General features: G+C 45.3%; 1 protein-coding gene across 1 annotated transcript in view; it reads left to right on the forward strand.

The window, feature by feature from the left end:
• Window positions 1-19,731, forward strand: part of IGF2BP3 (insulin like growth factor 2 mRNA binding protein 3) — a 1,266,240-nt gene that overhangs the window by 318,163 nt on the left and 928,346 nt on the right. The window contains exons 7-9 of the mRNA XM_044064618.1: window positions 12,088-12,107; window positions 15,319-15,343; window positions 17,979-18,003. Of these exons, the coding sequence (XP_043920553.1) occupies window positions 12,088-12,107; window positions 15,319-15,343; window positions 17,979-18,003 (70 nt within the window). The remainder of the gene's footprint in view (window positions 1-12,087; window positions 12,108-15,318; window positions 15,344-17,978; window positions 18,004-19,731) is intronic.

Consider the following 19,731-nt stretch of genomic DNA (forward strand, 5'->3'; position numbering starts at 1 on the left):
GATCTATCCTTCACTTCTATTAAAATTCATGTCTCAGCCAGCTCTGCTCATTTCATCACAGAGCCACTGCTATGCTTGCACCCTCTCATCAAACAGTTCCTAACAGGGGCCAGCAACTTAAGGCCACCCAGAAGAGCTCCTACCCCAGCTTGGGACCTTAACTTTGTGTTGGAAAAGCTCACTCTGCCCCCCTTTGAACCTGCAGCTTCAGCAGAGTTGAAATTTCTCTCTTGGAAGACCGCCTTGCTTCTGGCCATCACTTCAGCTGGAAGAGTATCAGAGCTAGAAGCACTTATGGCTGTGGAGCCCCTCATTTTCCAGGCTGACAGGGTCTCCCTCAGGACTAACCCATCCTTGCCTAAAGTGGTGTCCAGTGTGGCTCTCAACCAGTCCATTCATTTGCCCACCTTTTTCCCTAACCCACAAAGCAAGGGGGAAAGGATTCTGCTCTCTCTAGATGTGCACAGACAGCTCAGATTCTACCTGGATAGGACTAAATCTTTTCAAAAAAATGATCAATTGCTAGACAGCTTCGCTCCAGGAGCAGAGGGCAAGGCCATAGCCAAACAAACTGTCTCCAAATGGATAGCACACTGTATCCATTTCTGCTACAAACAGCATGGGAAACCACCCCCAAAGCAGGTCATGACACATTACACCCGAGCAACCTCCACCTCTGCAGCTTTTTTCAGAAGGGTATCCACCAGGGTCATCCTGGAGATGCAACATGGACATCTGTTCATAACTTTAAGCATTACTACCTAACTAACTTCTCCAAATCCATGGCAGGCTTTGCCACCGCAGTCTTGCAGGGCATCCTAGCCAACCCCCAGTTTTCTCAACTGCCTCCACCCATTTCTTCAGCTTTGGGAATCAACCCAAATGTGATGAATGCAGAAGTGAAACACGAAGAACATAGTACAGTTGTGTACACTTAACATAAATGTAGATGTTTGAGTTTATTCACAGTTGCAGTCCTGGTTTCCCTCCAGCCCCCTTGTCTCTCTCTCTTTTTACAAGGAAATTTTGGCATTTACTTTCTGCTGGTGGTAGTGTTTCACTGTTGCAGTCATCACATTTGGGTTATCTGCTTGCCGTAGCCCTCAGGCTTGATTATCAAAGTTTTGGGTCCTGCGTCTGTTGCTGTCTCATCTTCTGTGACTTCAGTGGTATAAAGCATGCAGCTGACGCCATTACATCAGTCTTGCCATGTGGTGCCTGAAGCAAAAGCAGTTTGCAATGTGGTGCCTGAAGCAAAAGCAGTTTGCAAGTGCCGGTTGGCAGACTCCTTAAATTTTTGTTTTTGCGTTTCAGAACCGAAGTCTTCAACTAAGCTAAGTACCCCATTGGGAAACTTTTTCTTGCTCTAAACCGATGTCAGTAAGTCATCAATTGTATTTCTTGTGGAAGGTAAATACCTCAAAGATTTTCATTCGTACTGCATTCCTTGCTTAATCCCAGACCACAACGTACCTAGCTGTCGGTTTTGTGCCTTAAACAACAAACTATTTGTAGTCTGCTTATTTACACTTTTAAATATTTTGGTACTCTGTTCAGTTATCCAGAAATGGCTTCGGTAAGCCATCTACTGACATTCCGAAAAAATGCAAAGATAAAGACCGACTGCGTAGGTCTAAAGCTGCCGACGCTTCAAAGCTAGTCGCCAGTTCGCCGGTACTCAGTGAGGTGCTTTCGCAGTCCCCGATACCCGCTACTTCAGATTTGCAGATCTCTACTGAGACCCATTCGAAGTCTGGTATGTCGCGACATGCTTCATCTGTGGAACCTGCAGATGTCTTTACCTTAGATGGGTCTCGAGCTGCTGTGCAGGCACCGGCTTCTGAGGGTGTATTCAGGCCTTCTGACTTGCATATTAAACCGACACCATCTTATTCTTCAAGGCCTAAAACTCTATCCATGCCTAGAAAACTGACGTCCAGACTGCATGGTCAGGCCCCTATGCCTAAAAAAAAAAAAAGAGTTGCTGAAGACCTTATTACTCTAATCAGGGGAAGCCATCCTTCCCCTTCTGAGACCTAGGACTGATTTTCCTTACGATTCTGATCAGGACTCTAAAATTTCTGTTTCCTCTGACTAGGATTTACTGTTGTCTACCTATGAGTATTCTGATGCAGAGGACTCCATTCCCTCTGCTTCCCCTCCAGAAGATTTCTCATTTGGTGAAACCCTGCATACTCTTAGGGAGCATTTTCACTGGGAAAGCCAGGGTTACTCTGACTCTAAAAAGAGGCTTAGGGATTTCTTACTCCTGCCCCAACACAGGCCTTTAGCTATCCCCCTGTACTGAACACTGATGCCTTCTCAGAATCTAGCCTGGCCCCTGACTCTACCTCCTGCTCCCAGAAAATCTGATGGGTATTACAGGGTTCGTGTTTCTCAAGCTCCTCTAGAAAAACCCTACTGCGAATCCTGAGACCATTTCATAGGGACCCAAGGGCATTAAGGCTACTATTGCCAAAAATCCTACCCCCTCTGATAGATTCCAGGGCGCTGGATAGATGGGGTAAGAAGGTAAACACTTCTGCAACCTTGGCCATTAGGGCCTTAAACTGCCAGTTTCATATGTTAAAGTATCAGCAGCATATTATTGGATTGCTTAAACAGAAAATGATTCCTGACTGTCCTGAAAATAGATTTACAGGATTTAATGCATTCTGCTGAACAAGTTGGAAAACATACTTTGCAATGTGGTTTTGATTCATTAGAGGCATCTTGCAGGGCTGCTGTCACTGGGTCTGTACTTAGAAGGCATGCTTGGCTTAAGGAGCAGTCTTTGCCAGATCATGTTAAAGCTAAATTGCTGGATGCTCCCTTACACCAAGACCACCTGTTTGGCAATAAAGCAATAGTAATACTTAAAAAGATGGAGGAAAAAACTAAATCTATGCAAACTGTTAGATTTCCTGCAAGTACAGCCCCCCAGATTTAGTAGGCATTGGCCCACTAAGAATTGGTCCTTTCCTGCCTCTTCCAGGTCTTCAGTCCAAACCCAGAACCAGCAGAACACACAGGCTTCAGTCTCAAGGTACTCGTAGGACTAAGCAGTGGGGGGCTCCCACTTACAAAGCAGGGAATAGTAAGACTCCCCCTATGGTAAACTGTCTCAGTGACTTAACTTTAAAACTTCCAAGCCCTGCATAACTGACTGTTCCGTTAGGGGGAAAGATTGCTCTGCAGGCAAACAATTGGGAACTCATTACTCAGGACATATGGGTTTTAAATAGTTTCCCAAGGATACAGATTCCACTTCCACTCCTTATCAACCCCAAACGGTTGGCCAGATCTACCCCCCAAATCAGTGGGCAGAGGCTCAAAAGCAAGTTCTCTCTCAAGCATCAGGGCTATTCAACCTATTGACTCTGATGAAGCCAGTGTTACTGGAGAAAGCGCTCAGTCTAGTGTTCTGTGGATTAAAATAATTTTCCTAACTCCTGGTTTGTGCCTTATTGTCGAATTGGCAGTCCGGTGGTCTGAATTTACTGAATTCTGTTTGGCTATTCAACCTATCCCAGAAAAAGAAAGGGGACAAGGTTTTTACTCAAGACTTTTCCTGGTACCCAGGGAAGACTATTCCTGGCGTCCTATCCTGGGCCTGTCTATCCTGAACACATTTTTGGTGATCCCAAAATTCAAGATTCTAACTCTTCAGCAGCTGCTTCCTATGCTAGGCAAGGATGCCTGGTTGGCAACACTGGTTTTAAAGGAAGCCTACCTGCACATCCCAAAAAGGGAATCTTGCAGAAGATGCCTACGCTTCAAAGCAGGCTACATGCATGATCAGTTCTCTGCACTGCCCTTTGGCTTATCTAACTGCACCCAGGGTATTCACAAAGTGCCTAGCTCTAGGCATTGCATTTTGCAGGCAATGAAATATTCAAATATACCCATAATTGGACTATTGTCTCAGGCAGAAAGCCAGGACACACTATTAAATCATCTGGCGTTTGTAAAGAAATTGCTAACTTCTCTGGGGTACACCGTAAATGAAAAATCACATCTTGTACCCTGCCAACAAATTGTATTCCTGGGAGCAAGCTTGAATACAACTTCCTAGATGGCCTACCGCACGCCAGAGAAACAAGTTCATTTGACAGCCTACTTCAGCTATTGGCCACAAAGACCCAGCTATTTGCAAGGAAAATATTGCAAGCCCTGGGATTCATGGCCTCCTGCATTCTCTTAATTCCATGTGCAAGAATGCATATGAGGAAACTACAGTGGTATCTAAAAAGCCTATGGTGCCAACATTCTCAGGATCTAGAATCAATGATTCCTATCATACCGTGTCTACAGATAGTTCCTTTGGTGGGCAGAAGCCTGCCACCAAAACAAGGGACTCCCATTCACTCTATTCCCTGCCGCCCAAACCCTAACAGACGCATCAGACTATGCATGGGGGACTCACTTGGCAGGGAAGTGCATTCAGGGCAAATGGAACCCGAGTATAATGCACCTGCATATCAATCAAAAAGAAATGTTAGCTGTACAGAATGCTCTGACAGCCTTCAAGGACCACATTCTTCCAGGACAATTAATGTTAGACTGGCAACACCACTGTTATGTGGTACATAAACAAGCAGGTGTGAGCCCACTCATACCCTCTCCGCAGACGAGCTGCGAGTCCGTGGAACACAGCCTTGAACTACCACGTGCACCTACAGACTCAGTTCCTGCCAGGAAAGCTAAATACACTGGCAGACGAACTAAGAAATCTTTTGGACCCACACGAGTGGAAACTGGAACCAAAGATATTAGACATGTTGAGAAACAAATGGAGGAGCCCAGAGATGGACCGGTTTGCCTCTCCCCAGAACTACCAATTGGACAAATTCTGCACAAGGACTCCCTACAGACAAGCTTGGAAAGTGGATGCCCTGTCCTTCACCTTGTTTATGCCTTTCCCCATGTGCCTCTCCTCTCCAAGGTGCTAAGGTCAAACAGGACAAATCAAGGACACTACTGATTGCACCAGACTGGCCACACCAACACTGGTACCCCCTCTTGTGCAGTGTCACTGCTGGCACCATGGCACCTGCCTCAGACCCCTGCGCTGTCCCAGGAGGAGGGCTAGATTCTGCACCCACAGCTTCAAGCCCTGAACCTGGCAGCCTGGCTAATTACCTGATCTGTTACCATCCCTCAGTTAGCAAGTGATGGATGTCATTCTGGAGGCAAGGAGGCCTAGTACTAGAAAATCCTATGTTGAAAAAATGGAAGATTCTGTTCCTGGAGCCAAACTTAGGGGATGGGCACAGCAGTACCCAATTTACCTCTGATTCTTCAATACTTAACTGAGATGCTTCACAAGGACTTTTCCTTTTCCTCCATCAAAATTCATGCGTCCGCCATTTCAGCTCATTACATTACAGAACCACTCTTCTCTCATTCACTGCTGAAGCAGTTCCTCAGAGGGTCCAAAAACTGTAGACCACCCAGGAGAGCCCCTACGCCAGCCTGGGACCTTAACTTTGTATTGGAAAAGCTCACTCTCCCTCCTTTTGAGCCAGCTGCAAATGCAGACTTGAAATTCCTTTCTTAGAAAACAGCCTTCCTTTTAGCCATCACTTTAGCAAGAAGGGTGTCTGAATTACAGGCCGGCATGGCAGTGGAGCCTTTCATCATCTTTCATGTGGACAGGGTGTCCCTCAGGACCAATCCCTCCATGCCCAGTGTGGTATCCAATGTGGCCTTTAATTAGTCCATTTATTTGCCAACCTTCTTTTCTAATCCACAGAACAAAGGGGAACAAGTACTGCACTCCTTGGATGTGCACAGACAACTTAGATTTTACTTGGACAGGACTAAATCTCTCAAGAAATCTGAACAGCTGCTGGTTGCATTTGCTGCAGGTGCAGAGAGGAAGGCCATTTCAAAGCAAACCATTTCTAAGTGGGTAGGCCATTGCATGCATTTTTGCTGTAAGCACCATGGAAAACCTACCCCACAGGGGATAAGACCATATTCAACCAGGGCTGCATCTACTTCTACAGCCTCTCTGAGGTGTTCCTACCAGGGACATCCTAGAAGCTGCTACCTGGAGTTTTGTGCATACCTTCACCAATCTTTACCATTTGCCAATTTTCTTTCTAAATTCAGAGCTGGCGTTGCCACTGCAGTCTTGCAGTGTCTTATAGCTGGTCCTAATGCTGTCTAATTTCTTCCTCCCATCCTTAGCGTTGGGAATCTACCCAAATACGATGACTGCAACAGTGAAGCACGAAGAACATAGTACAGTTGTGTACACTTACCATAAATGTTGATGTTGGAGTGTATTCACTGTTGCAGTTCTGGTTATTCTCCCTCCAGCCTCCTGACTTCTATTGGCTGTACCTGTATTCTTGTTTACCATGGTTAAAGCTTTTTGCTGGATTTGCTTTTTTGTTGGAGGTGTAACCTTGTATATAATTGCTTTCCATTATGGGGGCACCTGACGTCTGGGGCAAGAAAAACTGATGTAAAGGAATCTGCTGTATTCTTTATACCCCTGACTACCTGACGTCACGGAAGATGAGACAGCAACCAACTCAGGACCCAATACTTTGATAATTAGGCAGACTGAGGGCTACTGCAAACAGATAACCAAAATGTGATGACTGCAACAGTGAATACACTCTAACATCTACATTTATGGTATGTGTACACAACTGTACTTATTTACACCATAACCTTGGTCCCTACTGGGGGGTTCTGACAGGGCAGGAAAGACTGATGTAATGGAGTCAGCTGCCTGTTTTTATACCATTGATGACCTGACATCAGTCCTGGAGCGACAGCAACCATTGCAGAAATACTAAGACTCTAGTATTGGGGCCAACAGAGCTACCCCTGGCAGGATAACCCAAATGTGATGACTGCAACAGTGAATACACTCTAACATCTACATTTATGGTAAGTGTACACAACTGTACTTTGTGATCCCCCATATTGCAAGTTTCAAGATGTCCTGCTTCCTTCCTCTTAATCTTCCAGGAACCTTTCAGATGATGATGTGGATTGCATACCGCAAAGACTTTTGAGGACACTGACGCTAGCCAAACTTTTTTGTCGGAGCCAACCCAGAGGGTTTCGGAAACAACTAAGCCTACCCTGTCAACATAGATTCCTCCTCCGACCTGATTCAGGACTTTGTTGCCAGAATGCATGGAGCTGATTGTAGTATAACCGTCGGAGCAGAGACCTGTTCCAGGATCTTCGGCCCTGATGTCCGCTCTGACTTCCTCGGTACCGTATAAGTTTGAGGAGTTCTATGAGCCAACGTTCTCCGGGTCCAGGGAGGATAGTTGGATCTGATATTTGTCAGATCCAAACTCTCTTCTCGCAGCTTTGGCATGGGTGAGCTTTGCTCCTGCATCGGTCTCTGAGCCAACCTCCTTGGTGCCGAGGATGTCTTCTAGTTCTTTGGAGCCAGGAGCTTTCTCGGATCATGGGCAGGGGGGGGGGGCTTCGAGGAGATGAGGAGATTGCTGTCCCAATGGACAGCTCCACTCTGACCCAGTCATTCCTCCCCCAAAGGCACCGTTGCCTCTCTGCACAACAGCATCCACAAAGATGTGGTGACCCATGGCCTCAGGACACCCTATTGGGTTAACCCCTCTCTCTCCTGAAACATCTCCAGAATACCCTTCTGAAGAGGTCCCTCGTAAGAGAAAAGCAGTTGGACTCCCCAGAGGAGTCTGTTACATCTGATACATATGTAGAGTCAGAAGGGTCCCCACTGTTGCCCTCTGAGGATATCTTCTTTGCAGACATCCTAGAAATACTTAAGCAGAGGGGTGGCTGGAAGCCCATCAACCCCTCTGGAGGCATCTGTCTACCTGAAGATTTTTGGGTGTCTCTGCCTTTTGACAAATTCATGGACCTGGTTTGCCGAAAGGCATGGGAGACTCCAGATTCAGTGGAGCCTATCCCTGTGAGGCCAAATGAATTCATTACATCCCCCGCTGATAAATCTTTCCTTACAAAGGTGTCCCGGTAGATGCTGTGGTGGTGGTAGCTACCAAAAAGGAACTGCCCGCTATCCTCTTCTGTGCATCTTCGGAACAAAGTCTCATAAGATGGACAGATACGGAAAGAGCACTTTTTCAGCAACCTTTACACTCTGGTTCGTGAATTATCTTACACATTTTACCAGGTTGCAGAGAGATCTCATGAAGGAATTAGATGCTCTCCAGGGTTCAGTAGCTGCGGGGCATGTCAGGTAAAGTTTTCTCCCAGCTCTCCACCTTGAATTCAATGGTAAACTCCTCCATGAGACTCATTTCCTATGCAGCTGATGAAGCGAGTAGGGCAACAGGTTCATGAATTTCCCTTAAGGCGGCATTCATGGATGTGCTTGTGTAACTTTGCGGAGCCTTTTAAGTCTTCTTTTAACACCCCCTTCGTGATTCATCCTTATTCGGGCCTAAAGTCAGACACACTAACTGTGTATACAGGAAGGAAAACTCTCTGCCATAAGGAGTCCTTTTTTCATACCTTCTAGGCCTTATCCAAAAAGTCAAAAGGGAGGAAAAATGTGTTTTTTTAAATCCCAGAGAGTTTGACTGGCATGGAGATCCTTCCCCCAGAGGGCAGAGGGGGGTAAGCAATGATGGAAAACTGCCACCTGGCAGAGGGGGTCCGCAAAACCAGGGTGACTGCGAATCCTTCATTGGCAAGCCTTTACAGCACTCCTGAAAGGAGGCTTGCCTGTCCATCTGTGCAGGCAGTCAGCGGTCTATTTATCTTTGTACCCAGAAGCCTGGTAAAAGTCACAAAAGATAAGTTTATACATAGCATCATATCAAGAGGTTTCTCCATAAACTTTTCTTTTCCTGCCTTACACATACTGAACAATCTAGGCATTCCACCCAGTCACAGGAAACAGGCAACACTAGAAATAGAGATTTCTATAAAAAAATCATCCAAATAATCCCATGCATCTGAAATAGGATCCGGAACTTACTCAAGATTCTTTAGTTCCAAAGAAAATGGGGGGACTTGAGACCAGTCTTGGATATCAGCACTGATAACAGACTGAACAAAGCAGTAAAAAAGTCAAAGTTCCGGATGGTAACACTGCAGTCGGTTCTCCGCTTTCTGGGAAAAGACTATTGGATGTGTTTTGTAAACCTCCAGGATGCATACTGCCACACAAAAATGGTCAGGCGATCCAGGAGTCATTTGCGCTTTTGGCTGGGAGCCAGTCCCTACCAGTTTCAAGCTCTACCCTTTGATCTCACTATAGTCCCCTGAGTGTCCAAATGTATGGCAGTAGTTACGACTCCCTTGAGACGTCTATGATTCATTGTGTTTTCGTACCTAGATTGGCTTCTAACCACCACCGAGCATCTACTAATAAACGTAAGAGACACCACATTGAAACTCTGATCCCATTTAAGGATCACAATAAATTACAAGGAATCTGCCTTATTGCCATCTCAGTGTATCGTTTTTATAGCAGATCTGGACAAAGCAAAAATTATGGTAAAGCTTCACCCAGAAGGAGTTTGTCCTTCAACGTCTGGTCTTAGTCCTCTTCAAGAGGAAGGTTCAAGCAAGAGCAGTTTCTAAAAGTGCTATGCACCATGGCAGCAGTAATAAACGCAATTCCATTAGCGCTGCTACATGAGAATTCTTCAGTTTGCTGCCGTTCACTCTGGTCCATGCAGGAACTACCCATGTCCCACCAAATCATAATACAGAATTTTGCAGGAAAGACCTTTGTTTGTCTTTACTCCACACATGTGACTTTAGGTTGACCCTTTGTGCCTGAAGGCTGTGGAAGAGCAGTGACAACAGACACTTCCCAGATTGGGGAGGTGCATTATCATGGAAGGATAGTTCAAGTCACTTGGGTGAATTTCGAGGGCCACTTGCATGTCAGTGTCCTAGAGATGAGGGCCCTGCTTTTAGCATTGCAAGCATTCCAAGACTCTTCTGTTGGGAACGATTGCAATACAGATGTTTCTGTCGTGTGGTATATAAACAAACAAGGAGGAACCAGATTTTACCCCCTTTGCTGAGAGGCCCCGAGTATGGCAGTGGGCGACCTCTTCCAAACACTTTGACAGCAGAGCATATCCCTGGGAAATTCATTGTGATTGCATACAAACTCAGCGCAATTCTGATGCCTCATGAGTGGTCCCTAAAACAAGACACAGCAGAAATGATTTTCTGAAAATGGGGCCAACCTTGCTGAAATCTTTTTGCCACATCCATGAATTCCAAATGTAGCAGCTACTTTGCTTTAATCCCCCCCCAATTTGGGGAGTCACCAAGGGGATGCACTTGTACATGACTGGCCCTCTGGTCTCCTCTACACCTTCCCATTCCCATTGATATGCAAAGTTCTTCAGGAAGTCAGCGTTTTGGGACGGACCTTCATACTTATCGCCGCTTATTGGCCTCGAAATATCTAGTTCCCCTTCCTGTGGCCTCATCTTCAGGAGGAGCCTTGGATTCTGGACCAAATTCCAGATCTGACCTATCCGTCTGGAATGCTCTAATCTTCTCTTCAAGCACTCAATTTGACAGCCTGGCTGTTCCTATTCCAAACCTAGCCAGGCTTACCTGACCTTTCACCTTCAGTGCTGCATATTCTGGTTTCTTCTCATATAGCTTCAAGAAAGTTGTATATCAGCAAATGGAAGTTTCCTACTGGGCCTTGGAGAATCATATTGGCCCTTTATCTGCACCTATGTCTTCCATACTGGAGTTCTTAGCAAAACTAGTTCATGAAGGGGCAGCTGCAGCTACTATTAGAGTTCAATTAGCAGCGATCTTCAATTTCCATTTAGGCGAAAGAGGGTTGAATTTTGTCCCACAGACTTTGCAAAGTCTTTTTGATGGGTACCATTCTTTTAAGATTGCCCATTAAAATCACCTTTAGCACCATGGAACCTGATTTTTGTGTGTTATAGTATGATTCTTCCTCCCTCTGAGTCTGCATCATCTTGTGACATGAAGTTCTTAACCTGAAAGACAATTTTCTTAATAGCCATCACTTCGGCTAGGAGAGATTCGGAGTTACAAGCATCATCTATCAAACCCCTCCTGTATATGCTGTTCCACAAGAGCAGTGTCTCACTTAGAGCAAATCGGTCTTTTCTGCCAAAAGCATATTCAGAATTAGACTTAAACCAATTCATAGACTTGACAGTTTTCTTCTCTAATTATGGCAATAAGGCAGAATATATGGTACACCAACTAGATGTACATGGGCAATTACGTTTCTACTTGCATAGAACGAAGGACTTTAGAAAGTCTGACAAATTGTCCTCGGACTGCAAAAAAAGGTGCTCCAGTTACTAAGACCACACTCTCCAGATGGCTGCTAGATTGTGTTACTTTCGCTTACAAATCCCGGAACAACTTCCCGACAAAATGAGAATTTTGCTAGAGCTATTTCTTCCTCTTCTGCCTTTTGGGCTAAACTGCCAATTGGTGCAGTTTTTGCTGCTGCAACATGGGCAAGACCTCCTACCTTTACTTATTACGAAGTTGATTTGTCTTCCTAGGACAAGGCCTCTCTTTGGTCCACTGTTCTGAAGAATGTTCTCCCTTGAGCCAACCGAGAATGATGGTGCTAGGGATGCTGTCCCAACCAGTACAAAATGAAGGCAAGATAGGACAACATCATATAAAGTAGTTGTGCTCACCATAGCATTCCATGTGTGTTGTGCATCTCGCCTTCATTCTTGCATCCCAGCCTTCTTCCCCCAACCTTTAGCTCCTAGAGGGCCGAGAGGATCATTTGGTGACTTGTCTCTGACCCTCTTCTTGGCTTGTAAAAGTAGTACGTTTTTATATGCTTATATTAGTATACCAGCAAACCAGATCTGGGGAGTTCCCTAGGGCATTATGGGATAAAGTGTAAGCCACGAGTTAGTTCTAGACCTCGAGCTGAGTCGGAACTGAGGATCTGTTCTGAGCCCATCCAGTACAGAATGAAGATGAGATGGACAACACATGTTACAGTGAGTACATAACTTTTTTATTCCTGATGTTTTCACTCTTGATTTCATGTAAATGTTGCACTTGCTCTGGTTTGAACCAGCTCATTTAGCTGACTTAAGGTTCTTAACATAGAAGATATTTTTACTGATTCTGTTCATTGCAAGAAGAATGAGTTGCAGGATCTTTTGATGGGTCACCATTGACTCATCTTCCCCAGAGACAGGGTTTCTTTGAGAACAAATTTTTTATGCATAATCTATTCATCTCCCTATTTTCTTTCCAGAATCCCAAAATGAGGGAGATTGGACACTATACCTTGGATGTCCTCAGAAAACTCTGGTACAATCATCGCAAAACAAAATGTTTGAGCAACTGATCAGTTCACTACTTGAAGGCAAGAATAAAGACATCTTTTGTCAAATCGGACAATTTCTAAATGGCTGTCTCTGGCTACTACCTTTGGCTGTTCCCACCACAACAGAGCTGTTTCGGGCAGGATCAGGGCTAACTCTTCCATGACTGTGATATCTGTGGCTTTTTGGAAAGGATTTGATTTTAAAGGTATACTTGAAGCGGTAGTTTAGTTAAGCAAAGCAGGGTTAACTTCTCCAAGTCTAGGACAGGGTATGGTAGGCCATTCTCAAGGGTTTCCTGGACTGTCCTCCTGTCAGTCTAATCTAGCCATTTAGCTTAGACTACTGCAGCAGTAATCCTTATGTAGAACATACTACAGTTGTGTAAATTTTCCATAACCGCAGATGGTTGAATTATCACTACAGTAGCTATTCCCCCCACGTCCTCCGTTTTTGTATATCTTTTTATATAAAGGGAGTGGGTATTTTAATTTAACATTGCCCTGCCCTCCTCCAGAGTTTAGCTTCCTCCTCTTTGTTGGCATGTAAACTCTAAAGAGATTAGCATTTAAACCTTGTCAGCTCAGGTTGAGCTAACTTGCAGTTAGGTGGCCTGAAGCTTTGGAAGTTGGCTAGCTGTTAAATCAGTGCATGATATAACCCATATATCTAAAGCTACTACAGAAGTTTTTCAGACATCTCTGTTGTGGGTAATGATTGCCAGAGGGAGTGAGCAACAATGGAGAGGGGCATGTTTGGTTGGTTAGGAGTGAGCTAGGAGTGGAGAATGGGATAGAATGTTGAGATTTATTGTGGAGGTTGTGGAGGTTGTATGAATAGGTTTTTATGTAGTTTGGCTAACAGAGGGCAAAGCTTTCAAGTTAAAGCAATTTGAATAGTTGTATCCAGAGTAGGGGGTTACTCTAAAATGGGTGGAGAGCCATTTTGATTTGAAAGAGCATCAGTAGAGCTCGGGTTAGGGATATTAACAAAACTGCTTGTTGGTTTAGATTAGTTGGAGTTAGCTGTGGATGCAGCTGCCACAGTGAGAAGTACATATACTGTAGCTTTGCTCAAATACCTTGACTATTGCTGCACAAAAGAGGAGATGTTTTGCCTAGAATGACATTTTTTGCACTGGTTGTGAATGTTGAGATTTATCAAGCAAGAGTTCTAGGTATTTAAGAGGTTGAGGTTTCATTATTGGCAAGTCCGAAATGGAGAGGTTTAGGTTGCTGGAAAATATCAGAGGAGTAACCCAAAATGTTTTTTTTGGTGTGTGTGTGTTTGTGGGGGGGGGGGGGGGGGTTAGGAAGCATTTGTGCTGTTGACCAATGTTGAAGTTGGTGTAGGTCTGTAAGTGGGATTGATCTGACCTGTCAGTGTCCATGTAAAGGAGAGGAAGTTGAGGGTTATATAGTAAAAGTTAATGAAGATGGGGATGGGGGGGTTGAGCCTTGTGAAACACCTTTATGAAGTAGGGCCATCGGAGAAGGCTGAATCTAGAAACAAGCACTTTAGAATCAAAATAGAAAGTGTTTGAACCAGGGTAGGGGAGTTGCTACTAATCCCAGTTTCTGTGAGCATTTGAGGGTGGTCAGTCAGCTCAAAAGCTTTGGTAAGATCAACAAAAATGGCTCCAGTGATGCTTTTTGCCTGTTAAGTAGGATGTTGGTGTCCAGAGGGCAGTAATAGTACTATGGCTAGTTTAGCACCTATGTTTTGGAAGAGGAGACTATACTGCAGGGTTTTGTGGATGAGTTGAGTGCAGGCCAGTTTTTGTGGATCTTGCCTAGGATTGGTAAGATGGATACATACCGAAAGTGGGAACCAAGAGGCTGTTAATGAATAATACATGGTGGACCGATCAGAGCGAATACCATTCATGCTTCCATAGCTGACAGACTTGCAACTCTTCAGGCATTGCATAGGTGTTCCTATGAAGAATCTCCCTGTGCGAAGAACGTGAGCACGAGGCTAAAACTCAAGGAAATGGTACTCATCCTGGCTCTAAAAATCTTCCTACAATAGATTTTTGCAACTAAAGATAAACACTATAGATCTGATGTCCATTTTCATTATTCAGCATATCAGTGTGGATCCGGTACTCTGATCTGACTTTGCCATTATTCTAGCTCGTGGCCACCAACAGGCTCTCAAGCTCCTTCCCTATACACAATGCACCACCCCTAACATCCTTCAGATCTCATTTTCCGCTTTAGAGTTCAGAAGTGGTTGCCTTCAGTTCTCGATTTTTCTGTGAAAGGTAAGTTATTTATTTTTTCCTTCTAACTTTAATGAATTACTGTTTCGTCAATTATAATCTGAAGTAGTTTATCGACTTTTCTCCATTGATTCAAGGAAAAATCTTTCCCTTTACCTTTTGAACTGTTTTATAACTGTTAATGCAGAAAATCTGAAATGGAGTAAAATCCCAAAGCTTTTTTTCTTACCAGCTGTTTTTCTCCATTACTGTGACAATTTCTTTTACAGCTGTTTCCGATCTGATATTAATCTTCATTCGTTACTGGTGGGTGTCTGTTCTGTCTTCATAATAGTCAGCCTAGTAACAAGCTCATGCCAGCCAAAAAAAGCTCTCAAGCTAAGATTTTACCCACAATGCCCCTCTCCCTGTTACCTCGGATCTCGTTTGCCACGCAGCTGTAAAGTCGTGTCAAGCCAGCTCTCAACTATGTGCTTAGTCTTTTTCATATGTGTGTTTTTGTATTTGTTTGCCTTACTTTTCACTCTAAACTTCTTTGCTGAATGTAATGTCCCACTCAAGTATTCCTTTCTATATTTTCCTTCAAATACCTTTCGGTAATCTGTAGTACCATTGTTGGCACGTCCCTTTACCCTATGTGGTAATCTTCGTTACTATTGCTGGTACTTCTCCCCTTCTCTTTGCTACTTTAATAAAAAAAAAAAAAAAAAAAAAAAAAAAAACTTTCCTCTATATTTTTCTGTATCATTGGATACTTACATTTTGAAAGGATGTTTGAGAAAAAAGGAGCATCTGGTTTTAAATGTGACAAGTGTAGTTGCAAAATGCCTAATAGCGATACCCATGCTTCCTGTGTATATTGTTTGGGAGTTCCCTATCTTTCTGTACAGCTTACTTGCTCTGTTTGTCTGGGGTTCTGTTGACTAATTCTTGAGAGGAAAAACAAATTGATCTTGAAGGGCTTCCTTAAGGCACCCTTCTCAGAGACTATTTCTGCATCTGAAAGCTCACCACCTCCCCAGAAAGAGCACAGAGAGCATAGAGACCGCATTCAGTTCCTTCACCCTCCGGTGATGGCAAGCAGGAATGGACCAAAAATTACTTCGGCACCAGATTTGAAACCAGCTTCTTTGACTGTACTGACGACTGTGCCAATCACCTTATCGACTGAGCCGAGTTCGGCAGCGTCTACTACATCTACAGCACCGACCCTGCCTAAATTACAAATCTGTCTACACCAGTTACGGCACCGGTTTCATCCACAGCACCGACCTTAACCACAGTGTCTGCTCCAAGTTTGGACACTTCTACCACACAAGTCTCCAAACTCGAGACATTAGTGCAGTTAGACCATGCTGCACGGTCCTGCTACTCCCCTTCAGTGGATCCTTTTCTGGGGCAGCAATTTAGCCCTGTTTAGAATGGCCGGATTCATCATCGGGGATATCCACAAGATCAACCAGGAGCCTCCTGGAACTGGACGTTGTGCATCTTGTGGACCAGCTGCTGACAGCCAGAGGAATTGCTATACCTTCTAAGACCCCATTCCCTCTTGGACTTGGGAATTTATCTCCACGGGCTTTAGCTTACTCTCCTCCTTTGACCTCCTTGCAGGCTTCTAAGTATTCGGCACAGATGCCTTTTTCAGTTCCCACTCCTCCTGTGCCACTAGTGGATCTCACTCTGGCCCCAGAGCCATCCCTTTGGCCTCCAGCTCGTTCTGAGCTGGGTTATCTTGAGGTTCAGGACTGGTCTGCAGGCTCCTTGGGACCGGGTACAGCTCAGTCTTTCTACGGTGGCGTCTGCCACGGTTCCAAGAGCACTGTTGGTACAGTGTTCACTTGCAGCTCCGTCCGTGGGAGCAGGCTCTTCATAGCGGAGTGCAACCCTGGTTCTGAAGTTGTCCTCTCTTTTGGGCTCCCATCCCCCTTTGGGCAGGCCAGCTTTCCAGGCGATGGAGAGGGCCTTTGCCTCTGCAGGCAAGCCTTCGGCATCGGAACCCCAGATATGTCCTTCCTCTGAGCCGCAGCTGACAAGCCACTGCTTCGGGACCTTTAGCACAAGAGCCTCAGGATTCCCTACTACAGGGTGCCCCTTCTTAGGAGTCCTTTTCAGAGGTACCACTCAAGCGGATGTGCATGAGGAAGTACGTGGACTCGTCTGAGGAGTCTAACAGAGGACACTGACTATGATGAAGGGGAGTGTCCCACGGTTGCTCCCTGATGTCGCGTTTGGAGACATCCTTGAAGTACTGGAACAGCGGGGTGACTGGAAGCCCATCAACCTGTCCTCTGAAAAATCAGTGTTCCTTCCGGCTTTTCTTGCTCAGCCCTCTACTTTCCGGGTGATCCCACCTGCAGATGCGCTAGTTCAGCTCATCATGCAGTGTGCTTGGAAGAGTCCTGACACCATTGAACCGATCCCATGGAGGCTGGACAAAATTTTATCTTCTCCTGAGCAACACCCTGACTGGTCTAAGGGTCTTTCATTAGACGTGATGATGGTGGGGGCTGCCACGAAAAAGGAACCGGCTGAGGAGAGCCAGAATGTCCATCCCCCAAACATGGAGTCTCAGGCAGTGGACAGATTAGGGAAGGGAGTTTTTGGGTCATCTACCTTTGCGGTTAGGTCTTCGAGTAATCTGGCACACTACACCAGGCTTCAGAGAGACTTTGTAACCAAGCTCTCTGAAACCCTAGCACGAGCTGTTTCTGACTAGGTCCGTGACAAAGTTGACCTGCAGTTAGTTACCCTGGAATCCATATCCAACTCTTCCATGGGCCTGATTTCTCATGCCACTGCAGCGGCCAGAGTGGCAGGTTCAGGCTTTGTCATGAACAACACATCTGGATGTGCCTTTTTGACTTTGTGGACCCTTTTAAGTCTTCCTTAATGCCCCAGTTGAGGCTTCTTCCCTTTTTGGCTTGAAAGTGAAAGACACATTGGGCAGGTGTGAGAAGGATGGTAAGACCCTGTCTGCCGTGAGCGTGTTTTTCCACCGTTAGGCGTCCATACTCTTAAGAAACCAGAGGAGTGGAAAGTTGTGGCACAAGAAATCTCAGGGTCCTTTCCATGACACGTGATGAGTATATTCCCCGAAGGCAGAGGGGGTAACTCATCCAGAAGGCACCCTTATAGGGGCAGAGGGGGAAACTCATCCAGAAGGCACCCTTATAGGGGCAGAGGGTGTCCACGGAACCAGGGCTCCAGAGATTCCTTCACTGGACAACCCTAAAAGCGCTCCTGAGGAGCATCCTGATAGCTTTCCTCTGGAAGTAGTTGGGGGAATTTTTTTTCCTTGCACCTTTCTGCCTAACAGCTGATCTGTGGGTGCAATGGATGATAACCAGAGGATACCACGTCCCATTCAATTTTTACCCAAGATCAGACATACTCCTGGCATTCCACCCAGTCAAAGGGAAACGGCAGTGCTAGAAATTCAAAAGCCGCTTCAAAAAAGTCATCCAGACAGTCCCACCAGACCAGATAGGATCCAAATTCTACTAAAGATTCCTTTTAGTGCCAAAAAAGACAGGGGACTGGAGACAAGTCCTGGATCTCAGCATCCTAAACAAATTTGTCAAACAGGAAACATTTTGGATGGTCACGATTCAGTCTATCCTCTCTTATAGGTAGGTACTAGGCTATCTGCCCGAGGGCCTACGTAAGCGTAGCCAACAAGGTTCCCTGGCTTACGCCACCCAAGAAAGTTATTTTTCCTGTGCCACTGTTGAGCAGAGACACAAGTGATCCCCGGGGTATTTCCCATCCACTCATCAATATTTTTCTTGGAGTGCTAATGAACTTTGCTCGACATAGATGGGTAGCCTGTTCCAGAGTATGGGAAGTCTCTGGGACAGGAATCTATCCCTCCAGCATGTCCTGTTTATTGTGGTGACAAGGTTTAGGTCCCTAGAGCGTGCAGCTCAGAGGGATTGGGATTTCTTTAGGTGTAGCATGTCCAACAGCTCTGGGTTTGACATAGCTTTACATGTTAGGCAAAGATCACCAGACTTAAGGGTCTTGCTATGGAGTAAAGCTGGAGTTTTTTTTTACTGTAATTGTAGGGCTTCTGTTTGAGGCTAGTAATCCTCTTTGTGAGGCACTTCTGTGGCCTTTCCAGCTGCTGCAGATGTCTTGAGGTACATTCCAAAAGGGGCGTTGTACTCTATAATGGGTCTGAGTGTTGAGTAGAGGAGAACAATGACCTTTTTTCCTGTATGAGAACCCTTTTATGATGAAGTGTGCCACTTAGGACTTTCTGACTACTGTGGCGATGTGACTATCAAAGGACAGACTGTCCACTTGGGTCACAAGGTCTCATCACATTCGGTGTTAAGTAGACTGCTGTCTATGTAGTACATGGGTACAGAGTTTTTCTTAAAGGGGATGACAATGCACTTACTGGCATTGAGCTTGAGGCCATGGCTGTGACACCAGGCATCTGTCTCAGCGAGGCCCTTCTGTAGGATTTCCACATCATTTGGGGACTCTTATTGGAGAAAGACTGTTGGATTTGCTCAATAGATCCTCAGGCTGCCTATTACCACAAAAATGGACAAGCGCTCCAGAAGATTTGTTTTGCTTCCGGCTAGGGGCCAATCACTTTCAATTCCGTCTGCTGCCCTTCGGACTCTCTACAGCCCCCAGTTTGTTCAAGTGCATGGCAGTGATAACAGTTCACTTGAGACTTCAAGGATTCTGGGTGTTTTCCATATCTAGACGATTGGCTCCTTACCGCCCCCCACCCAAGCGTCTATTGGAGATGGCATTAAACTACACACTTGAACTAGCAGAATCTCTAGGAATTTCAATAAACTGGGGAAAATGCAACCTGATTCTCTCTCTATCCTTAGAATTTATCTGGACGATTTTCAACACACATGCTTGCCTAGTTTCTCTTCCGGATTACAGACTGCACAGAATAAGATCCCAAATATGAAGGATACTCTGTCAAAATCTAGTCCCAGCTCGAACAGTGCTGCAACTCCTAGGCTGCATGGCTGTGTCTGTTGCCATAGTGCCCTTAGCAAGACTATACATGAGAATTCTTTAATGGCTCCTAACTCAGTGGTATCCCTTACGACATACCTTGTCCTTCCAAATACGCATAACTCTGTGAAGCAGGTTGAATTTAATGTGGTGGATGAAGCCAGACAAACTACAATGGAGTTACCCCTTTTACCTGCAATAGCCCAG

Source organism: Protopterus annectens, chromosome 3.part0 (genome assembly GCF_019279795.1).
Source record: "Protopterus annectens isolate FY-2018-M chromosome 3.part0, PAN1.0, whole genome shotgun sequence".
Taxonomy (NCBI): domain Eukaryota; kingdom Metazoa; phylum Chordata; order Ceratodontiformes; family Protopteridae; genus Protopterus; species Protopterus annectens.